Here is a 17342-nt window from a genome sequence, read left to right on the forward strand (position 1 = left end):
CTGTAAGTGTGCGTAGCTGCTGACACTTGAACTGTATGGAATGCAATTACTTTTGTCCCCCCCCTTGTGTATTTCATAATGCTGCACAGTGTGTGACTCAGTAGTAATTGCTGTCCTTACTTAAGGGAGAGGGAGTAGTCGTTCTTGCTGGTCTCGCTGTTTCTCACCAGATAGCTGGCCTCCTTACACAGCCTGAGCAGGGACTCGGCGTCTGTCCGGCTGATCGCTCCGTGGTACCAGCTGCAGCGCACAAAGGGAAAGGCACAGAGAGAGAGACAGAGAGTAGGGGGTGAAGGAATGGTAAGAGGAAGAGGAAATCAAACAATAACAGGCAAACTTGCTCATGACCTCAAAGTGAACAAAAGGGCCAACGTAGCATATCTACAATATATATCCAATATATTTTAAATCCAGGCGAAACAAAACAAACACCTAGCTCTGACTCACAACTGGCTCTCCAGGGGCATGGTGGGGTCAATGCGCTCCCCTAGAGAGGCGCTGCAGTGGTCCAGCGACGTCATTTTAGTGTTGACCAGACATCCGCTGGAGTGCCGCTGCAGCGGGCGAGTTTTCCCGTCCTTGGTGGGCGACATTCGAGACTTCTCCACGACATCGAACTGGACTGTAACGCCGGAGAAAAACACGTCAGTTTGAAAGACATTTACTCTGGAAGGATGTGTTTGATTTATTTATTTATTTTTTTAAAAACAACCCGAGCTGTTAGATACACAACAACAACAACAAGGTCACTTGTTTACACGTCATCAGTTTAAGGTCACTTGGAAAAGCTAGTGTGCTTAACGGGAGGGGGGCGTTTGTCAAAGTTATGACGTAAATTGCTGTTTAATGTTTCTACCAAACTGGATCGGCACAGTGTACAGACACACACACACACACACACACACACACACACACACACACACACACACACACACACACACACACACACACACACACACACACACACACACACACACACACACACACACACACACACACACACACACACACACTGAACACGTGCACACAATGGGGAAGACATAAATCAATTCTTTCCCACTCTGTACACATTCCAGTGAGAGATAATATACAGTACACATAGAAACATCTTCCAAACCACTCAGACACCCAAACAACTTTAAATTCATATACATATATCTATATCCATTTATAGATATAGATACATGTATATACAGACATCACAGTATGTGCCACTCTTTAAGAACCTGCAAAACAAGGTGTCCACTCACACGAAGGAGCACACCTGAAAAAAGTCCCACGCAGCTAAGTTAAACATTAAACGGGCTGTTGGAAAACTCTCATGGTTAACTGTGGACCTGACAAGCTCTCCTGGCAACTTCACAGGGAAGTGTTTGAGGCTACGTGGTGGGCTGGAGGTGACCTGTGACTGGTGAAGGTCATGGGGCAAATTCACAGCCAATCAGCTCACAGGAAGAAAAAAAGCCGCTTGCAGTTATTTACCGAGGCTAACGTGAGAACAAAAGAGGAGATAAAATTCATGAGGACAAGTGAGAGTGAATGTGTGACTTCTGGGAGTGGGTTACGGAGGCCGACAGGCTGAAAGGCTCGACGGCTGCTGGAGGCTGGAGTAAAGTTTTGGTCATCTATGTGTGTACACGTGTTGTTTTTTTGAAACATTTTCTCTCACGCATCCATCACTATGATGGATGTCACAGCACCCTGGGCATCGGGAGGACCTATTTAGAGCCGCTGACGTGCATCCCCGGCAACAACCGAGGCCCGGCGTCCTACGTCAACCGTGTGACAAGCTTTAGCTGGAGATTATTAGCCGCTCGAAGGTTTAAGATCAACATATCAAAGCTGAGGAGCCCTGGCTGGGAGCCGCTCGTGTGGCACGACGCTCTCACGGCTACTGGATTGCGTCTGCCTCTGCAGCTCTCCGTCGCTGATGGCCAGTCGTGTGACTGGTGCTCAATGACCGCAGCTGAACGTGGCAGATACTGTGTAGACAGACAGACGGACTCTGTGATCTTCACGACACGTCGATGGCGATGAGCCGACGACTGTCTAGTCGGCGCGTTTCAGTCGGAGGATGGCGTTACACTGCACGGGCTTGTGATCTCGTCAAGTCTTCCTATATCACACGGAGAGGGAGGGCTGACATTATCCATCAATTTAGTTCACAAGAGACAACATTCACAGGGACTCGTGGCCTCCGCTTGTGGGACTGACTGGGAAAACATATGGGCTTCTGGTGATACTGTAAACAATACGTGGTCAAAATCACTAACTCTCCGTTGTCAATGAGCTTTTGAAGAAATTTTATGTAAAGTGAGGTACATAGGGTCTGAATGGTTGAGTGATATCAGCAATTTCTGCTGTGCAGCATCCTGAGATCTTAAGACCAGTGGCAGGGTTTAAAGTACTTTAGTTGTTGCTCTGCAGATATGGTTACATGCTGCTTTTTATATCCATTATTCGGTTTTCACATAAAAACCCGCGATCAACAAATCCAAAAGATCCCGATCTTTTAGGTTCGTGGGCCCGAACAAAAAGCTGTGTCCAGTTAGGTGCCCTTGGTACATGAGACCTTATGCCATATTTCTCCAAAAAAAGCAAAGATGTAAGAAATATCATGTATTCTTTTCCTACGACAGTCATCATTTCACGACCCCTCAGACTGATTTCGTGACTTTCTGGCCTCTGGATGACAGACCCTCGGTTGTTAAGGAGACTTTTTTTTTAACACTGTTAGGACTCAAACACAAAGTGAAACACTGCCTGCCCTTGGATCATGCTCCGTCACGGGCGAAGGCTGTTGAGACAGGAAGCTGTCGTTTCAGCGCCAACCACCAGGGGCTCCCCTTCACCTCCGCACTCGACTCCAGGTTGAACTCGCTGGCCCAGAGCTCACTGATGCATTTCCCTAAACCTGAACTCCCGGAAACGATTATTACAAACGACCCCGGCTGTGATTGTACAGGCGGTTGGATGATGCTGCTGTTGCATGAAAGACATCATTAGTTCTCAACTTTTGTAGACAGCCAATTTGAACCACACCGGCCGACTGCTGGGAATACAGTACGAGCAGCATGAGCATACAGTATATGTGCAAGGGTGAGAGAGACAGCGTTTCCATGGAAACTGACCGAGGGGACAAGGGAGATGCATGTTTGCTCTGCTCGTCCCCGTCAGCGCTGACAGATCGCAACATGAAGACGCAGCCAATTGTCGCCTCCTTCCTCTCGGTTCACTTTCAATTCCTCTCTCTGTTTGCACGTGTGTGTGTGTGTGTGTGTGTGTGTGTGTGTGTGTGTGTGGTCCTTCCGCTTCCCCCCCCCCCTCCTCACCTACTCTTTTTGATCCTTCCATCTCACTCCCTGGGCCCATCTCAACTCACTCCAGCTGTCTCTTCCTCCGTGCGTGTTTACACGTCGAGGACAGAAATGGACTGAACGAATGTCTCCACCGATGAAAGGAGAGACAGAGGAGAAACAGCTTCGATCTGTTATCTCTGGTGTTGTTGACGGTCCTCATGCAGGACTGTCAGTCAGTCCCTGATTACGTCTACTCCTGCAACTAAACTGATAAACTTTACCTGCTCACGTTCGCAGTCCACGTATAAATTTACACTTTGAACAGGATTTTTTCAGTTCTCCAGCTACTGGCCCAAGGATGAATCGTGCAATCTTGCTTTCACCACGGAGTCTCTATCTCTCAGTCCGTCTACAGCCCACTAAGCCTTCCTCCAGACCACCAGCCCTTCACATTCCCTCCACTCCTCCTGCACACACACACACACACACACACTAATTCCTCCTTTCCCCTGAATTCAACACAATCAGTGCTTTATTTGACCTTGATTAAAAGCCCTTTTTTCCCCATCCTCCACTCACAAAGGGTTGAGTGGCTATTCTCGGTGGAGCTCACCCTGTCAACCCTTCCGGTCGGCGCGGAGACTTTTCCAAAGGCAGAGTGCATAGTTTCTACAAGAAGAGCATTACCTTGAAGAGAGCGCCTCCAAAACCGAACAAAAGCTATCTTTATATTTTTTGAAAGTGTGAGTGGTGGCGTGTCAGCTCTGATTGCCAGCCATCTCACCAGCACTAGCTTCAAACTGGTGCAGAGTTACGCTTTAAAGGCTGAATATCAACGGTGAGTGCAGCAAACTCATTGCTCCTCTCATTCTCTGGAATGAGAGGCACATGGCCGACAGCAGATTGACGAGAGGATTGGGCCACGGGAGGACAAAAACCCCTGAGAGGCGGCTTAAGAGAGACAGGAGTGTGCACATATATCCAAGTCAACACACACACACACACACACACACACACACACACACAGAGATGCATACCAAATGTGCAGGGGCATCTGTGTGTGTTTGTGTGGGTGTGTGTGTGTGTGTGTGTGTGTGTGTGTGTGTGTGTGTGTGTGTGTGTGTGTGTGTGCAGCAAATGGGATCTGTGTATCAGATTGAACCGTCAGTCACACGGTGACTTATGGCTGAAAGACTTTCACCCCTTCAGACACATAGTTTCCTTTAGCGAGATCTATATATATAAAAAAAACAAAAAAAACAGCGGAGGTCGGAGAGGGACGGAGTGTGAGAGAGGGAGCCGATAAACACAGAGGTCAAAATGACATTTCCATGATTTCCCTGCGACTACTGCAACATGTTGTGCCACAGTGGGACATGGCAGAGAACAGCCCAATACGAAACAGAGCGATGCCTTAAAAAAAACTGAAACAACATAGTGAACATATTAAGGGTGTCACTCTCCTCACATTCAACAGTCTTGTTTTCACTGTAGTGCCACAACAGGGCCTGTCCGAGAATTTGACGACACATACTAAACAATTAAGATGAAATGATATAGCGAATAATGTTAATGTTTATTTCACTTCATCTGTTATCGCACCATCACGACCTCGGAGAGAGAGTTGTCTCCGACCGGGGCCACAACAACAGAAATAGTCTTTACCTTCACCACCGGGGCTTCTGAACAGCCCGACTACTCCTCCTCCCGTCTGCACACGCTCCTGCACAAATTCCTCTAATGAAGCTGGTTGAAAAGCTGGTGAAACCTCATTTACTAATGGTACTCCTATCAAAAACCACGACTAGTCTGAGGGGGCAAGGCGGGCAGTCGTCTGCTGTATTGAAAGGTGAAAATTACGTTTTCTCGGCTCGAACGTGTGAAGTGATTAGCAGATCTGATACCCCAGGAACTGGGACCATGAAATAAAGCCCTCACTTTTATGTTGGTATTAATTATGTTTATCAAGAACTCAAATAAGGATTTGTTAGAGGGCTTTTTAAAAAGTTTTTTTTTTTTTTTGGAGCCCTGAATTTACTCTCTGATGATTTCCCCATCTAGGAATATACTTTCTTCTTTTGTAAAAAATCCCCAAATGATATTCTAATGAGGTTTTCCAAGACAAAGCGATGACCCAACAAAGTGTCAACTGAAATCTGAATATCTTTTAATTTTGGCTACTTCTTAGTCTTTTTAACTGTTGATTAGAGGAGGGAGAAGGTAAAGGAAATGCTTCAAAGGGTGAATAATTAATTCATGGCAAAAACAAAGGCAGAAAGATTTTCATTATACTTGGACAAAAGTGGCCTCCATTTATATGTAGATGTGATATCAGCCTTGTCGAGCCTCATTCAAATTTTAATAATGGAAAATATGAAGACAGATTTCCCTTAACAATAATGGATGTTGTTTCCCCCCAGTCTACATTAGAGTAAACCCCAACAGCCTTTATAAGCCCATGCAGACCCGTACCACTTTGCCAGGCTCAAGTCTTGGTGTGACTGAGGTCAACAGAGTGCATTGTAACTGTATTCTCAGGGGTCGTGGAGGTCCACTCGCCTCCCCCCACTGTGTCTGCCAAAGTCACCTTTGACCCCAAAGATGTAGAGCGGGGCCATGCTGGCTCAGACGGGGCGAGGATCACTTTACAGCTGGACGCCGATCTTAAGGCCGCTCACATCACAGAGGGAAGCCGAACCCTTCCCATGGATTTATGGACATAAATCAGCCCCTTGCCCTGTCCTCGCCTACAGCACACGGAGGTGTCCTCTTACATGGCCTCGCTCTCAAGTCCTCCCACACTGCCAGGGGAAATCCCATTCCTGGCATTAGTTCTGCTACACGTCCCGCTTTTCCCTGGGCAATTACAGCAGTCAAGAGTTTTCAGTATGAAGAACAGCTTCCAAAAATCAACTCCACCGGTTGAAAACAGATGAATTACCCGTCCGTTGTGTTTGATAATGAGGTAAATATGAGTAGAGCTGAGGTGAGGAGACTCGATTTAAGAACTCAAATTGCCTTCAAATGAATTTTGGTTGATGTGTTCACGTGAGCCACTTGTGGAAAACAAAAGGGGCCAGGGGGACATCTGGGACGGTTATGAGTATGTTGACAAGAGGAAATGGGGGTCACGGCCAATGGCAATTAAGCGTGCAGGAGGCAGTTGAGCACAATTAAAACTAATGAGCCTTCAGCCCTAAAACCTGCACAAGAGTTAGTGATTGTCTGCCACATGTAATCCAGATGGGAGAGCGACCGCCATTACTGAGCTACCACAACACTTCACAACATACAGGGCCTCTAAAAGATGGTAATTCTTTAAGTGAGTCATTACTGAGCAGCAACTGCGACGGGGATGCTTTCAGATCATCTCTTCAATGCTTCTGATTTAGTGGGAGAAGACACACCTTTTACTGTTCATTAATGAAATCAGATAGGCAGCCACATTGAAAGACAATACTGGATGAATGGATGGATGGACAGATCGGGTGGAGGAGGAGGAGGAAGAGGCGGATGGGGGAAGGTAACTGGTAGGAAAGACACTGGACAATGTGAACACCAACACCCACCATGGTGGTGCTGGTCACAGCTCGTCTGTCCTGGCGAGGGCTGACCTGTCTGGGAAGGGGACTCCAGCTCCTCCACCAGGGGAGGGCTGGTGTTGAGTTGCCCGACAGGAGGGGGCCATGGTAGGTCCTTGATCACTTTAATCTCTACTGCAAGTGTCGCCCGAGTCACAGGAGGAGAGAGGTGGAAGGAAGGACAGGACAGTAACAAGAGGCAAAAATGGAAAACCAACAGGAGGGAGTGAAAGGAAAGGGAAGCAATGACACACAACAGAGGGACAGAAGAGGGAAAAGGAAGAAAGGGTAAGTGATAAAACAGAGAAGCGCAGAAGTGGCAGAGAGCTGGGTTACAGTTATATCCTGATCCGAGAACCAGCAGCAGCCGCAGACTGGAGAAAAGGAAGAATACAACAGGACTGAAAAAGGAAGATAAATTAGTTCTAAGTCGGGGCGGGTTTTGATAGATGGTTCCACTTTGGATTAAGTTCCAGGCTGATTAAGACAACAACAACAAAAACAGGCTTGTAAGTTACAAAAGGGATCTGGAAGGTTTTGTATTCAGTACACAGACTCAAGTCTGGACTCAAATTGAATGAAATATTATTGAGCCCAAACCCACCTCGAAAAGCGAGGCCTTTTCGGCCTTCCCCTCTCCATTGCCCCAATGTGAAGTATCCTCAGAATCAAGGCTCAGACCCAGCCTGACTCACTTTGGTCTCATTCGCCTTAAAGGTGCAGACTAAAAAACAATAAAGCTGCCTGGAGCTCAGCTACAGACAGTCACTGACACAGTACATCAGCCTGTCTGTCTGCCTGCTGTTATTATCTTAGTGCATGGCTCGGAATAAAGACCGTAGGCCTCTATTAAGATAAACAACAACGTAGACAATATCCTTGACTGGAACAAACCTTGGAGCGATCCGTCCCGATAATGGACACTCGCCAGGCTTTACCCCCTTAAATAATGTCCACCCAGGGTATTACGGCAGTGAATTGAGCGCTCTTGCAAATGCATCTGTCACTGAGGAGGTCACTAGCTGAGGATACTTAATAAATGGGATGGAGAGAGGACATTTTTTTTTTTTCATCCAAGGGAAAGATCGAGTCAGATGCCAGGGTGAATAAAGACACAAGGACATAAGGACAGCTACTGTATGTTCGTCTGGAGGTTAAGATTGCAGGGCACATGACTTTTATATACATCGATATCCAAACGCAGATCTTCCAGCAAGACAACTTGCGCTGTTGTCAAAAGAAATTGAACGTCACTGTCCTTGGTGCTGGAGATCTTACTGCAGAGGAAAAGGAACTCATTTCATTGTAACTCCATCAGTCTGGCCGCTGCGTATCGAAGACGATGCCCCAAAGTGCAAATTTATAAGCACACAACGAACAGTCCTCATTGTATAAGCTGCCTAGAGGAGAAAGGAGGACAAATAACGCACATTACCTCCCATAAATCCAATGAGAACACCGGTCGAGGTCCAAACACCAGAAGAAACCAAAGAGGAAAAGACATTGACACTCGCAATGGAATATCGCAAGTCGTGGATAGATGAGATTAAGCCCGATGCAATTTCAGAAGAAGTAAGGGTTGAAAATCCTCCCCTTCATTAAATGAGATCATATGGCGATGAATAAGATTAAAAAGAAACTAAGGGTTAAAACTGGCAAGAAGAAAAAACCCTTCAGCGGCAGCCTACACTCCTGCGCGTCAAAGCGCTCTGACATCATCAATGTGACAGCAATGCTGCACATCAGTCACATCAGGCCTTTGAGGGTGACGACGGCCTTGTTTGACTCAGCACAACGTACACGGATAAGAGGAGAACAGCAACAGATGGGCAGATGTAAACCAGGCAGCACGCAGGGGAAAACAGGACAATAAGCAGTTGGAGACTTTCTCTTAAAAAAGATGCTCTTGTCTCATTTTTTGTAATTTTCTCATCATTTTTTTTTTTTGCATGATAACATTCATTGTTTGCTGTATAATAATCATGCAGAAAATGTTAACACTGGATCCCTTAGCTAAGAGCTCGACATTGTGAAAAAGCCAATATCTAACATTAGGTTTCACTTAAATAAATGAAGGCAATTATTTTGTCCGATTTTTTGGAGTCCCATTCAGATTCGGAGCGACACCCCCTCATCTGAGCAGACTCGACTAAGTGCTACTCCGGCAAGATGAAAAGAATGCGGCTGTGTTCACAACCATTAGTGTGTCACTGCCTTTTATTGGGTGGCATAAAGGCCGGTGTTCAGTGGGAGGATGAGCATCATTTTATGGACTCGTCCGTCTCCCAACCTGCGAGGAATTGCGGCATTGCGGTGGTACACGATATGCTAATGAGAAGCGATATCTGCAAGATAGATGAAGGGGGGAAACTGGAGAATATTCAATCTGACAAGCAATTAAATAGCTGGGCCTGCAGTGTCAGGGGGCTAATCTGGAGAAAGGTGGCTGGAAAAAGGAGGAGCTGCTCGCCTGACGGGATGAGGTGTGGGGTGGGGAGGAATGGAGACAGAAGGTCACAAACTCCGGAAGATAATATAACTTCCTCCACTTTGGGGTAAAGTCGGGGACTCTCTTCCTACGAGATTAAAAGCCTAATACTCATTTCACATTGCAGATTAGCGTGTAATTGTTGGGGGAGCAGAAGGCGGCCTGCACTCTGCAGCCTCGCAGCGAGGGAGAGGAGATGATGCCTGGCGAGCGGGGCTCCGGTTTTCGCTCGGCTGCACAGCTGGATAATAGCATTTAGCGCTGTGAAAATGAAGGCAAGCCGAACCAGGTGTTTTGTTTTCCGCTAAACCGCGTGAGTGAAACACACCTTGTAATGTATTCAGAAATACCGCCAGTGCCGGGGCCTTCCGGAATAATGGACTTTGACTCTGGATGCCACGTTTTGTAAAGGATGAGTCCGTCTTGGCGCCTTGCAGCATGCGTCAGTGACGAAACCAAAAGGGACATTAGGACTATGAGGTGACGAAAGAATCAATTACACACGCTACAGCATATTTCAACATTGACCCTGAAGGCTCATCGCTCTGCCACTGAGATCTTTATATATCCACCCTCGTCACGCTGCCACTGTGTGAAACGTATACAAACAGTGATAAATAAACCTGTAAACGGCGACACTGGCCGATGCGGACTCCAGCTCAGGTTAAGTGTTTTAGGCTACATCCATACTACTGCATTTTCTTATTAAAACTACAACGATCCCCGTCCAGACGAGCATTTTAGCTCTGCATCGGAAGTAATCTGATGCAGAAGAAAAGGAAGAGCGGGGAGTGCATTTTTCCGGACCGACTACGAGGTTGAACTCTTACTGACAATAAGTGTTTAAAATGCTCCGCCATCACGGCTGGTAGTCGGGTCGTGACGGACAAGAGCCAATCAGGAAGCAAATGTGACTGCGTCAACGTTTCCAGGCGTCTCCGTTTTGCTCGTCCAGACCACAACGCAGCGCAGAAGTTTTTTAAACTAAAACGGTGCGAACAGCTTTTTTCCGAGGAACCGCAGAAACACATTATCCAAACAAAATGTATGATAATCCTCTACAATCGGCAGGCTCCGATTCTGATTATTGTGATTAACGCCGTTAGCGTTTGTATTTTACTTTTACTGAAAGTAACGACAAAGAGATCTGGCAGAGCCTAATGAATTTTCCTAAAGAAATATGTAAATAGATCCAAAGATTACTGCATCTTTGTCATCTAATCTGACTGCATTTGGATCAATATGCTATCTCTCGTCTGCGTAATCCCCGATCCATTTTAGTACACAATGCCTGCTGTTGACACAGGAATGGAGGCTATCAACGATTCTAAAATCGACAAAGCCCACGTCAGTCAAGTTAACTACACAAACGCGGCCCTGTTAGGACTCGCGTAAAATTGTGTCCCTCACGTCTCCAGCCGGTTGAGGATAAGTGGGATATTGGCAGGATGTCACCTGGACTTAACACCACCAACAAGTATTCAGTAAGCTGGATGCTACAGATGATTAATTACATGAGCGTTTTCTAGAACAATGGGCAGCGGCCCCCGTTTTTTTTTCCCCTCCAGAATTTACTTCCCTTTCTTCTTCCAGGAGCAGATCTATTTTTACAGCCAGGTATTTGTTTACCCAGGCTTTTCATTAGCCCATGGCACTTCATCACTGTAAACAGTCGCGGCGCCATAAATCACCAGCTATGCTTGTTTCCACCAACGCCGTTTAATTTAGTTTGGCTTAATTTCATCGGCTAATTGCATGCATATTCAATGCGAGCCGGAAGATTGTGCTGTTCACGCCGCGCGGTACGAGCAGAAAAGCTGCGAACACAAGTAAAAAAAAAACAGCCTACGCTGAAGACGTCACCCGAATCATTACAGATAACAACTGTGTAATGCTCAGGGGTGGAAGTGAAATGCCACCTCATAATTCTCCGCATACTGTATCCGTCACATTATACGGCCCGGCTCTCTTTCAGAGCGCAAACCTGTTTTGAAAGACCACGTGTTTGTATTTTTTTTTTTTTTTTTAAATGAAAGAGGCAGAGAAATGAGAGGAGATGACAGCTCGGCCTTTTCCTTGCTCTTTTATAAAAGGAGAGAGAAGGGAGAGGTGGCCGAGTGACGGCTGGCAGGCAGGAGCTCCTGGGGGGGGGGGGGGGGGGGGGGGGGGGGGGGTAGGTTTACAGTGCTGCTGTGTGTGACCAATGTGTGTGAGTGAAGATAACACCCGTGGCAGCGCTCGGAGAAAGACGGCAGGACACATTTGAGGCTCAAGAAAGCGGGCTGCTGGGGGAAGGTTATCAGCCGTGTTTTTTTCCAGCAGAGGGCCGGGAGGATGAGCCAGCGTCGCCGAATGACAGACAGCGTTTGGGGGGGGGGGCTGGATCATCCGAGCAGAGAGAGACAGAACCATGGCACCGGCACAACGCAGCCGGTGCAAATAACCAGCGAATCAATGATGTTTTTTTCTGGGACATTAGACATGAGCCTCGGACTTCTGAGTCGTTAAGCCCACCAGTATTCATGAAAAAACAAACAAACACGAAGCTCCCCAAGACCTGAGCAAGCTTCAGGCAGCACCTTCCTCTCCACTGTTAAATGCATGGTACCCCCCCACTGGCCAGGAGCCAAGTGGAAGGAGTTACTAGCAGGGAACAGAGGGCGAGGAGATTAAGTAACAATGGCTCTCGATCCCGTTTCCCGCTGCGGCCAGGTTCAGATTTCCAATTGGTGGCGTGTCTATGTCTGGGTGTGTGTGTGTGTGTGAGCGTGCCACATGCATAACCCAAGGCGTACAGGCTCAAACTGATGGACATGCGAGCACACTTTCTCTTCATGTGGTCAAACTCTGACGTGTCCTCCTCACTCCTCACCTTCGGGATCATCCATCACCTACTCAGCGGCCAGGCTGTGGCAAATGTGTGTGTGTGTGTGTGTGTGTGTGTGTGTGTGTGTTGTCGAAGGGGGGGGTCACCAGCGAGGATGAGTGATTAACCAAACCGCAAATACACAGGCTCCCAGCACCTTAACAAGGCAGGGAATTTGCATTCCATTGCGTACCTGTCAGGAGATAGGCGAACAGTGAATAATAACAGCGGACCAAGTGTTGTAAAGAGGCGAGCGTGCAGGCGGTGATATAGGGACAACTGAGGAAAAAGGGCTGTAGCCGGGAGCATTAGTCTGCTCCCCTTCCCCCTATCATTAATGAAGACAAATAGTCTGCAGATTGCATTATTGTGTTATGCCATGGAGGGAAGGCGTAGGCAGCACTTGGTACTTGTTTATTCCCTTTTCTTTTTACACCCACTCCACGTTTTAGTACGGTGGTTCATCTTCTTTTTTTCTTTCCTTTTTTCATTATCTGTTGATACTTAGTTTGCAGACACTTTTATTTCCCACGTAATTGTTTGGAATATAAACTGTGAAAAGGTTTTGATGTGCCTCCAAAATCCAAACTTGGGAACGGAATCATTAGTCATTGATATTACACAGCCATAAAGTGCTTCAAAAGAACTATAGAAAAATAACTGAGGAGATTTGCCCTTTAGGAACCTAACAGCAAATAGATCTGTGTAGACTCAATTTAAAAGAGCCCGTCTGCCTACAGAAGTGGTTGGGAATTTGCAACCGGATAACATTTGAAACAACTAATTGCTGAGATGTGGGGACACGGCAACGTCAAGAAGAGTCAAGTTGGGCAAATAAGCAGTCAGACAAACAGATAAGTTTGTTACCAATTTTCCAGTTCAGCAACACTTGGCGACTGGCAATGAACCGAAGCGACGAGTACACAAAAAGGTTTTAAAATAACATAATAATGTTATTATAATTTGCATCATAAAAACTGGAGTAGCGAATGTTAAATCAGAGAGCGCCTTTGAGAAAACTGATGGTTCTTTACAACAGTTTGGGAAATATAACAGTTTTCCAACAGGTGGTTTAGATACAGTGACTAAACTGGGAATTAGCAACACCTCCTCTGATATGTCATCTGTCAGACAAGAAATAAGACCATTACTTTTCTTCTTAATATAATGGATAAATATTCATACATTCTCTGATTTGTTTCTACATCCAAGTGTAAAATCACAACAGGCTTTTTCCACATAGAATTCTGTCAGCCATGAAATCAGAGGCCGGCCTTGATCTCACAGGTACTGGAGCAAACATGTCCAGAAACCTCACGCTCTTACAGTCAGCCCGTGACCTTATGACTCCAGTCTAACATTTCATTAACTGTACGTAACCCGACTCTGAGTATGGATGCAAGACAATTCAACACTGCCGCTATGAGACGTGGGAATTTGAAGGATGACATTCATCCTCACTAACAGTAGTGTTTTAAAACAGAGATACTTAATCAGAGGGAGAACGTTTACTTACGCCCCTTTTGATATTGAGTAATGTATTGTGGTAAAGCCTGTGGAGAAGTGTTGAGGAACAGCTGGATGATGATGATGGGAAAAATGAAAACATCCAGGATTCAGAGTCAGTGATCAGACAAGCGTTTAAATGCCTGTGACAAGAAAAAATCCATGAGCAGCAATGCTTCAAAACAGAACACAGGCCCAAGAACATAAAGAATAAGATGAGAGATTGGCACAAGATATCAAACCAGCCTCTCTCGATGTTGAGCCGACCACTCCACGGAGAGCAATGTGAGCAGTGTTTTAACAAAGGCACTTAAACCTGCAGGGTGAAACGTCCGCCTCCCCTTCTGGCAACGAGTGACATTACACTAACACGGCGGACGCGTGTCTTCCCTCTGTCCCTTCTGAGTAATTCGTCCCATGATTGTGGAGATTCTTTTTCATCTGGAGCATCAGAAACGTTTCTTGGGATGCTTCCTGGGTTTTTTTCTGCCATAATTCAAGTTGCTGTAGCCTACTCAATAACCGTGTCCCAATTCAGGGGCCACATCCTCCGGAAGAAACAGTCAACTGCAAGAGCCGACGAAGCCCGAGTAGTCTTCTAAGGCCAAACGAAAGTTAGACTGTCTGGTCCATGAAGAATTTCCTGTTTGCAGTCATGCAGTCACGAGAACATGCAAACTCCACACAGAAAGGCCCTGGTTGGTTTGAACTGGGACTCAAAACCAGGACCTTCTTGCTGTGAGGTGACAGCGCTAACCAATACACCACCGTGCAGCCGGAAGGATGACTTGTTGGCCGTATTTGAAGAAGCCTTCGAAATGGGACAGCTCAGTTTTGCTGCTGTGACACACTCCGTCTTCAAATGTAGCCTTCGAAAGAGACAGCCCCTGAGGATGGACCCAGCTCGGACGCTATGGTTCCTCTGGCAAACCAATCATTGGCTTAAATGCACCGCTACGAGTGAATGTCGCCAAAGATTTAAAACTCCGGAATCTCCGTGTGAACTCATTTGGCAAGAGCTTGATTCTAACGCACATTCATCTATATGTGACAGTCCTGCACCTTCAACCTGACAGTCAATGTTATGGGCAGCAAAAAGGCAAACTACATTTCTCCCTGTGGATTGAGCACTTTCATAATTTACTCACTATATCTGGAAAGCACCTAGATAAAATATAATCAAAGACACAGATCTCACTTTGTACAACATGGGACCTTTCATGATCCTCAGGACAAGATCAGGGTAACTTGGCAAAGACGGTATACTCTAAGTTTACAGACACAGAAGACAGGGAAGATTCATGAAGTGGGAATTATGGGGTTGTCAGAAGTCCCAAAGAGCTGGCTCACAAGTGGACTGAAACGCTGAAGCATTGTATACTTTCTTGACAGCGGAGGAAAGCTGGTTGCAAAGATCAGAGCCTTGTGTGCAGGGACACAAACTCAAACCTTGAAAGGTGGGTAACTTTCTCTAAGCCCCTTGATGTCTGGATCTGAGGCCGGTCTACAAAACCAACAAGCCCGTGTTGACGAGGCTTGTCCCGGAGACGTCTTTCTCATCTGTCTCCCTTTTTCTGTCTTCCAAATAGAGGGGAATGGTTTCTGCCTGAATTAAACATAACAGGGAATGAAGACGTGCATTAAATCAAAGGACTTTCTGGTATGCAGCTTTCTTCTTTGAAAGACAACTTAAAGACTTATCTCTCAAATTCCCAGCCAACACTTTGACATCCAATGGAAATTAAATTAATCATTATCAAAAGAGGGACACTGTAAAAAAAAAGGGGGGGGGGGGGGGGGGGGGTGTTGAAAGTGGGATGTGTTAGTAAATAGCGTCCGAGACAAACTCTTCTGAGTGCCGCTTGACAGAAAAATAATGAGGGAGAGAGCAAACGTGATTAAGAATGCAGCATCCCTTATTTAACTAATCAGTGGCAGAGGCAGAAAAGCGTGACTCCTCTGAAGACCTCAGTGCCTAGAATACACGGAAGTAAACAAGAAACAGGATCTTAGTGGACAAATAAACACTAGGACAACAAGAAAGATGATGTTTCAATAAACAGACATGTATAGGGTATAAAGATGCATTATTGTATGAGAGTTTGATTTAAGCCCGCCCAAACATGAATAAGTTCTTTGTAAATCACAACTATGATCAATCATATAATTTATTCCTTTAAAACCCTCTAAACAGGCCCCAAATCCTTTTTTGGGGTGTGATAATATATTTGATTAAGGAGGTAGGTTTGTGCTTAGTGGTACTCTCATCACCTGCAGGTACACTAAAAACTCTCTGGAGCCTCTTTTTTTTTGGTCTTCCATAAATAAGATTCACGAGCTTGCTTCCATTTTAATGCCACATAAGAGGGTTGACACACATTTAAACGTGATACATATTACAGTGAAGTCCACCTCAGCGTCATCTCTGTCTCTCTCCGCTCCACTGCTGCTGCGGCTACTGAGGCTCACCTTTTCAATTGAACAGAAATTCAACGCAAATCAAAACGGTGCTACTCGGACGATGTTGGACGGTAACTAAGCGTCTACAAACACACGCTTCCTGCAAGCACTACCCGATCAGGTTTTAATCAATCTCTCAATCTCCGTATTGTAATAAACGTTTCTATGTTTAAATAACATGCAAATGCTATGCGGCGCTCCAAAAGCACACAGATGGGAAATTAAAAGATGAATGGCATTACGAAATATCGAGAAATAACAATAAAAGCATAGAGAAGAAAAAAAAAGAAATTTTGATTTACAAAGCTATTAAATTCAATTACAATTTTTTGCCCGCTTAATTCCCCAACTGTAGATCACAACCAGCTTTCAGGTAATACGCATTTTTAATGGCTTCTTCCCTGTGACTGTAATAAAAAAAAGAAATTAATTATTCGTTAATAATTTAGTCCTGCTGATGTTGTCATGCAGAATACACTTTCCCACGCTAAGACTTTCTGACTCGTAAACCAAACGTAAGCACTTTGAAAACGCTTTCATGGCAGAAGTAAACCGAAATCATCATCTTATGAAACACGGTTATTTGAATGTTTTGTTCTTGTTTGCAATCGGAAGTTCCTGCCTTGAAATGCAATATATTCACCGTGTAATATCGGCAAAGTATCTCAGTACGAGCCGCTCTATTTGTGTTCACTGGATGGTCGGTGTGTTTGTCTCCGTCTCTTCACGCAGATGGGGAAACACTGCGTGAGCTTTGTAGACTCGGCTCGCACAGAATTCATCACTTAGACACGAGTCAGCTCTGGGTTTGTGCGCAGAACATCCCCAGAGATGAAAATACACTATTTCGGGTATATATATATATATTTTTTTTTTTTCTTTTCTTTTCGAAATGCAGTGGTAATTATTCTCTTTCCACAGCCCATTGAGAGGGGGACGGAGTCAGTCGACACAGATTCACTCACTCAAACCCAGTCATCCATCTCCTCAATCAACCCTTCTTCTTAGCACCAAGAAGTGGGCACTTGTGTCCACTCAAAGACCGATTCCCCCCGGTGCCGGTGCTATTTTTAGTCCACTTCAGGCACACGGGGGCCATCACAACAGTAGCATCCCGATAATGTCATTCGAATTAAGAAATC

The 17342-nt window shown here is 45.7% G+C and overlaps 1 protein-coding gene across 5 annotated transcripts in view; it reads right to left on the reverse strand.

Moving 5' to 3' along the window:
- The window catches only part of LOC118302464 (SH2 domain-containing adapter protein F-like), a 95470-nt gene that overhangs the window by 9189 nt on the left and 68939 nt on the right, over nucleotides 1-17342 (reverse strand). For 2 of the 5 annotated variants that reach the window (XM_035628611.2, XM_047331437.1), the window contains 3 exons: nucleotides 6869-7015; nucleotides 448-622; nucleotides 121-240 (listed from right to left, as the gene is read on the reverse strand). In XM_035628611.2, coding sequence (XP_035484504.1) covers nucleotides 121-240; nucleotides 448-622; nucleotides 6869-7015 — 442 coding nt within the window. The remainder of the gene's footprint in view (nucleotides 1-120; nucleotides 241-447; nucleotides 623-6868; nucleotides 7016-17342) is intronic. The other 3 variants (XM_035628613.2, XM_035628614.2, XM_035628612.2) reach the window with 2 other exon arrangements.

The sequence above is a fragment of the Scophthalmus maximus genome, chromosome 4 (genome assembly GCF_022379125.1).
Source record: "Scophthalmus maximus strain ysfricsl-2021 chromosome 4, ASM2237912v1, whole genome shotgun sequence".
NCBI lineage: Eukaryota > Metazoa > Chordata > Actinopteri > Pleuronectiformes > Scophthalmidae > Scophthalmus > Scophthalmus maximus.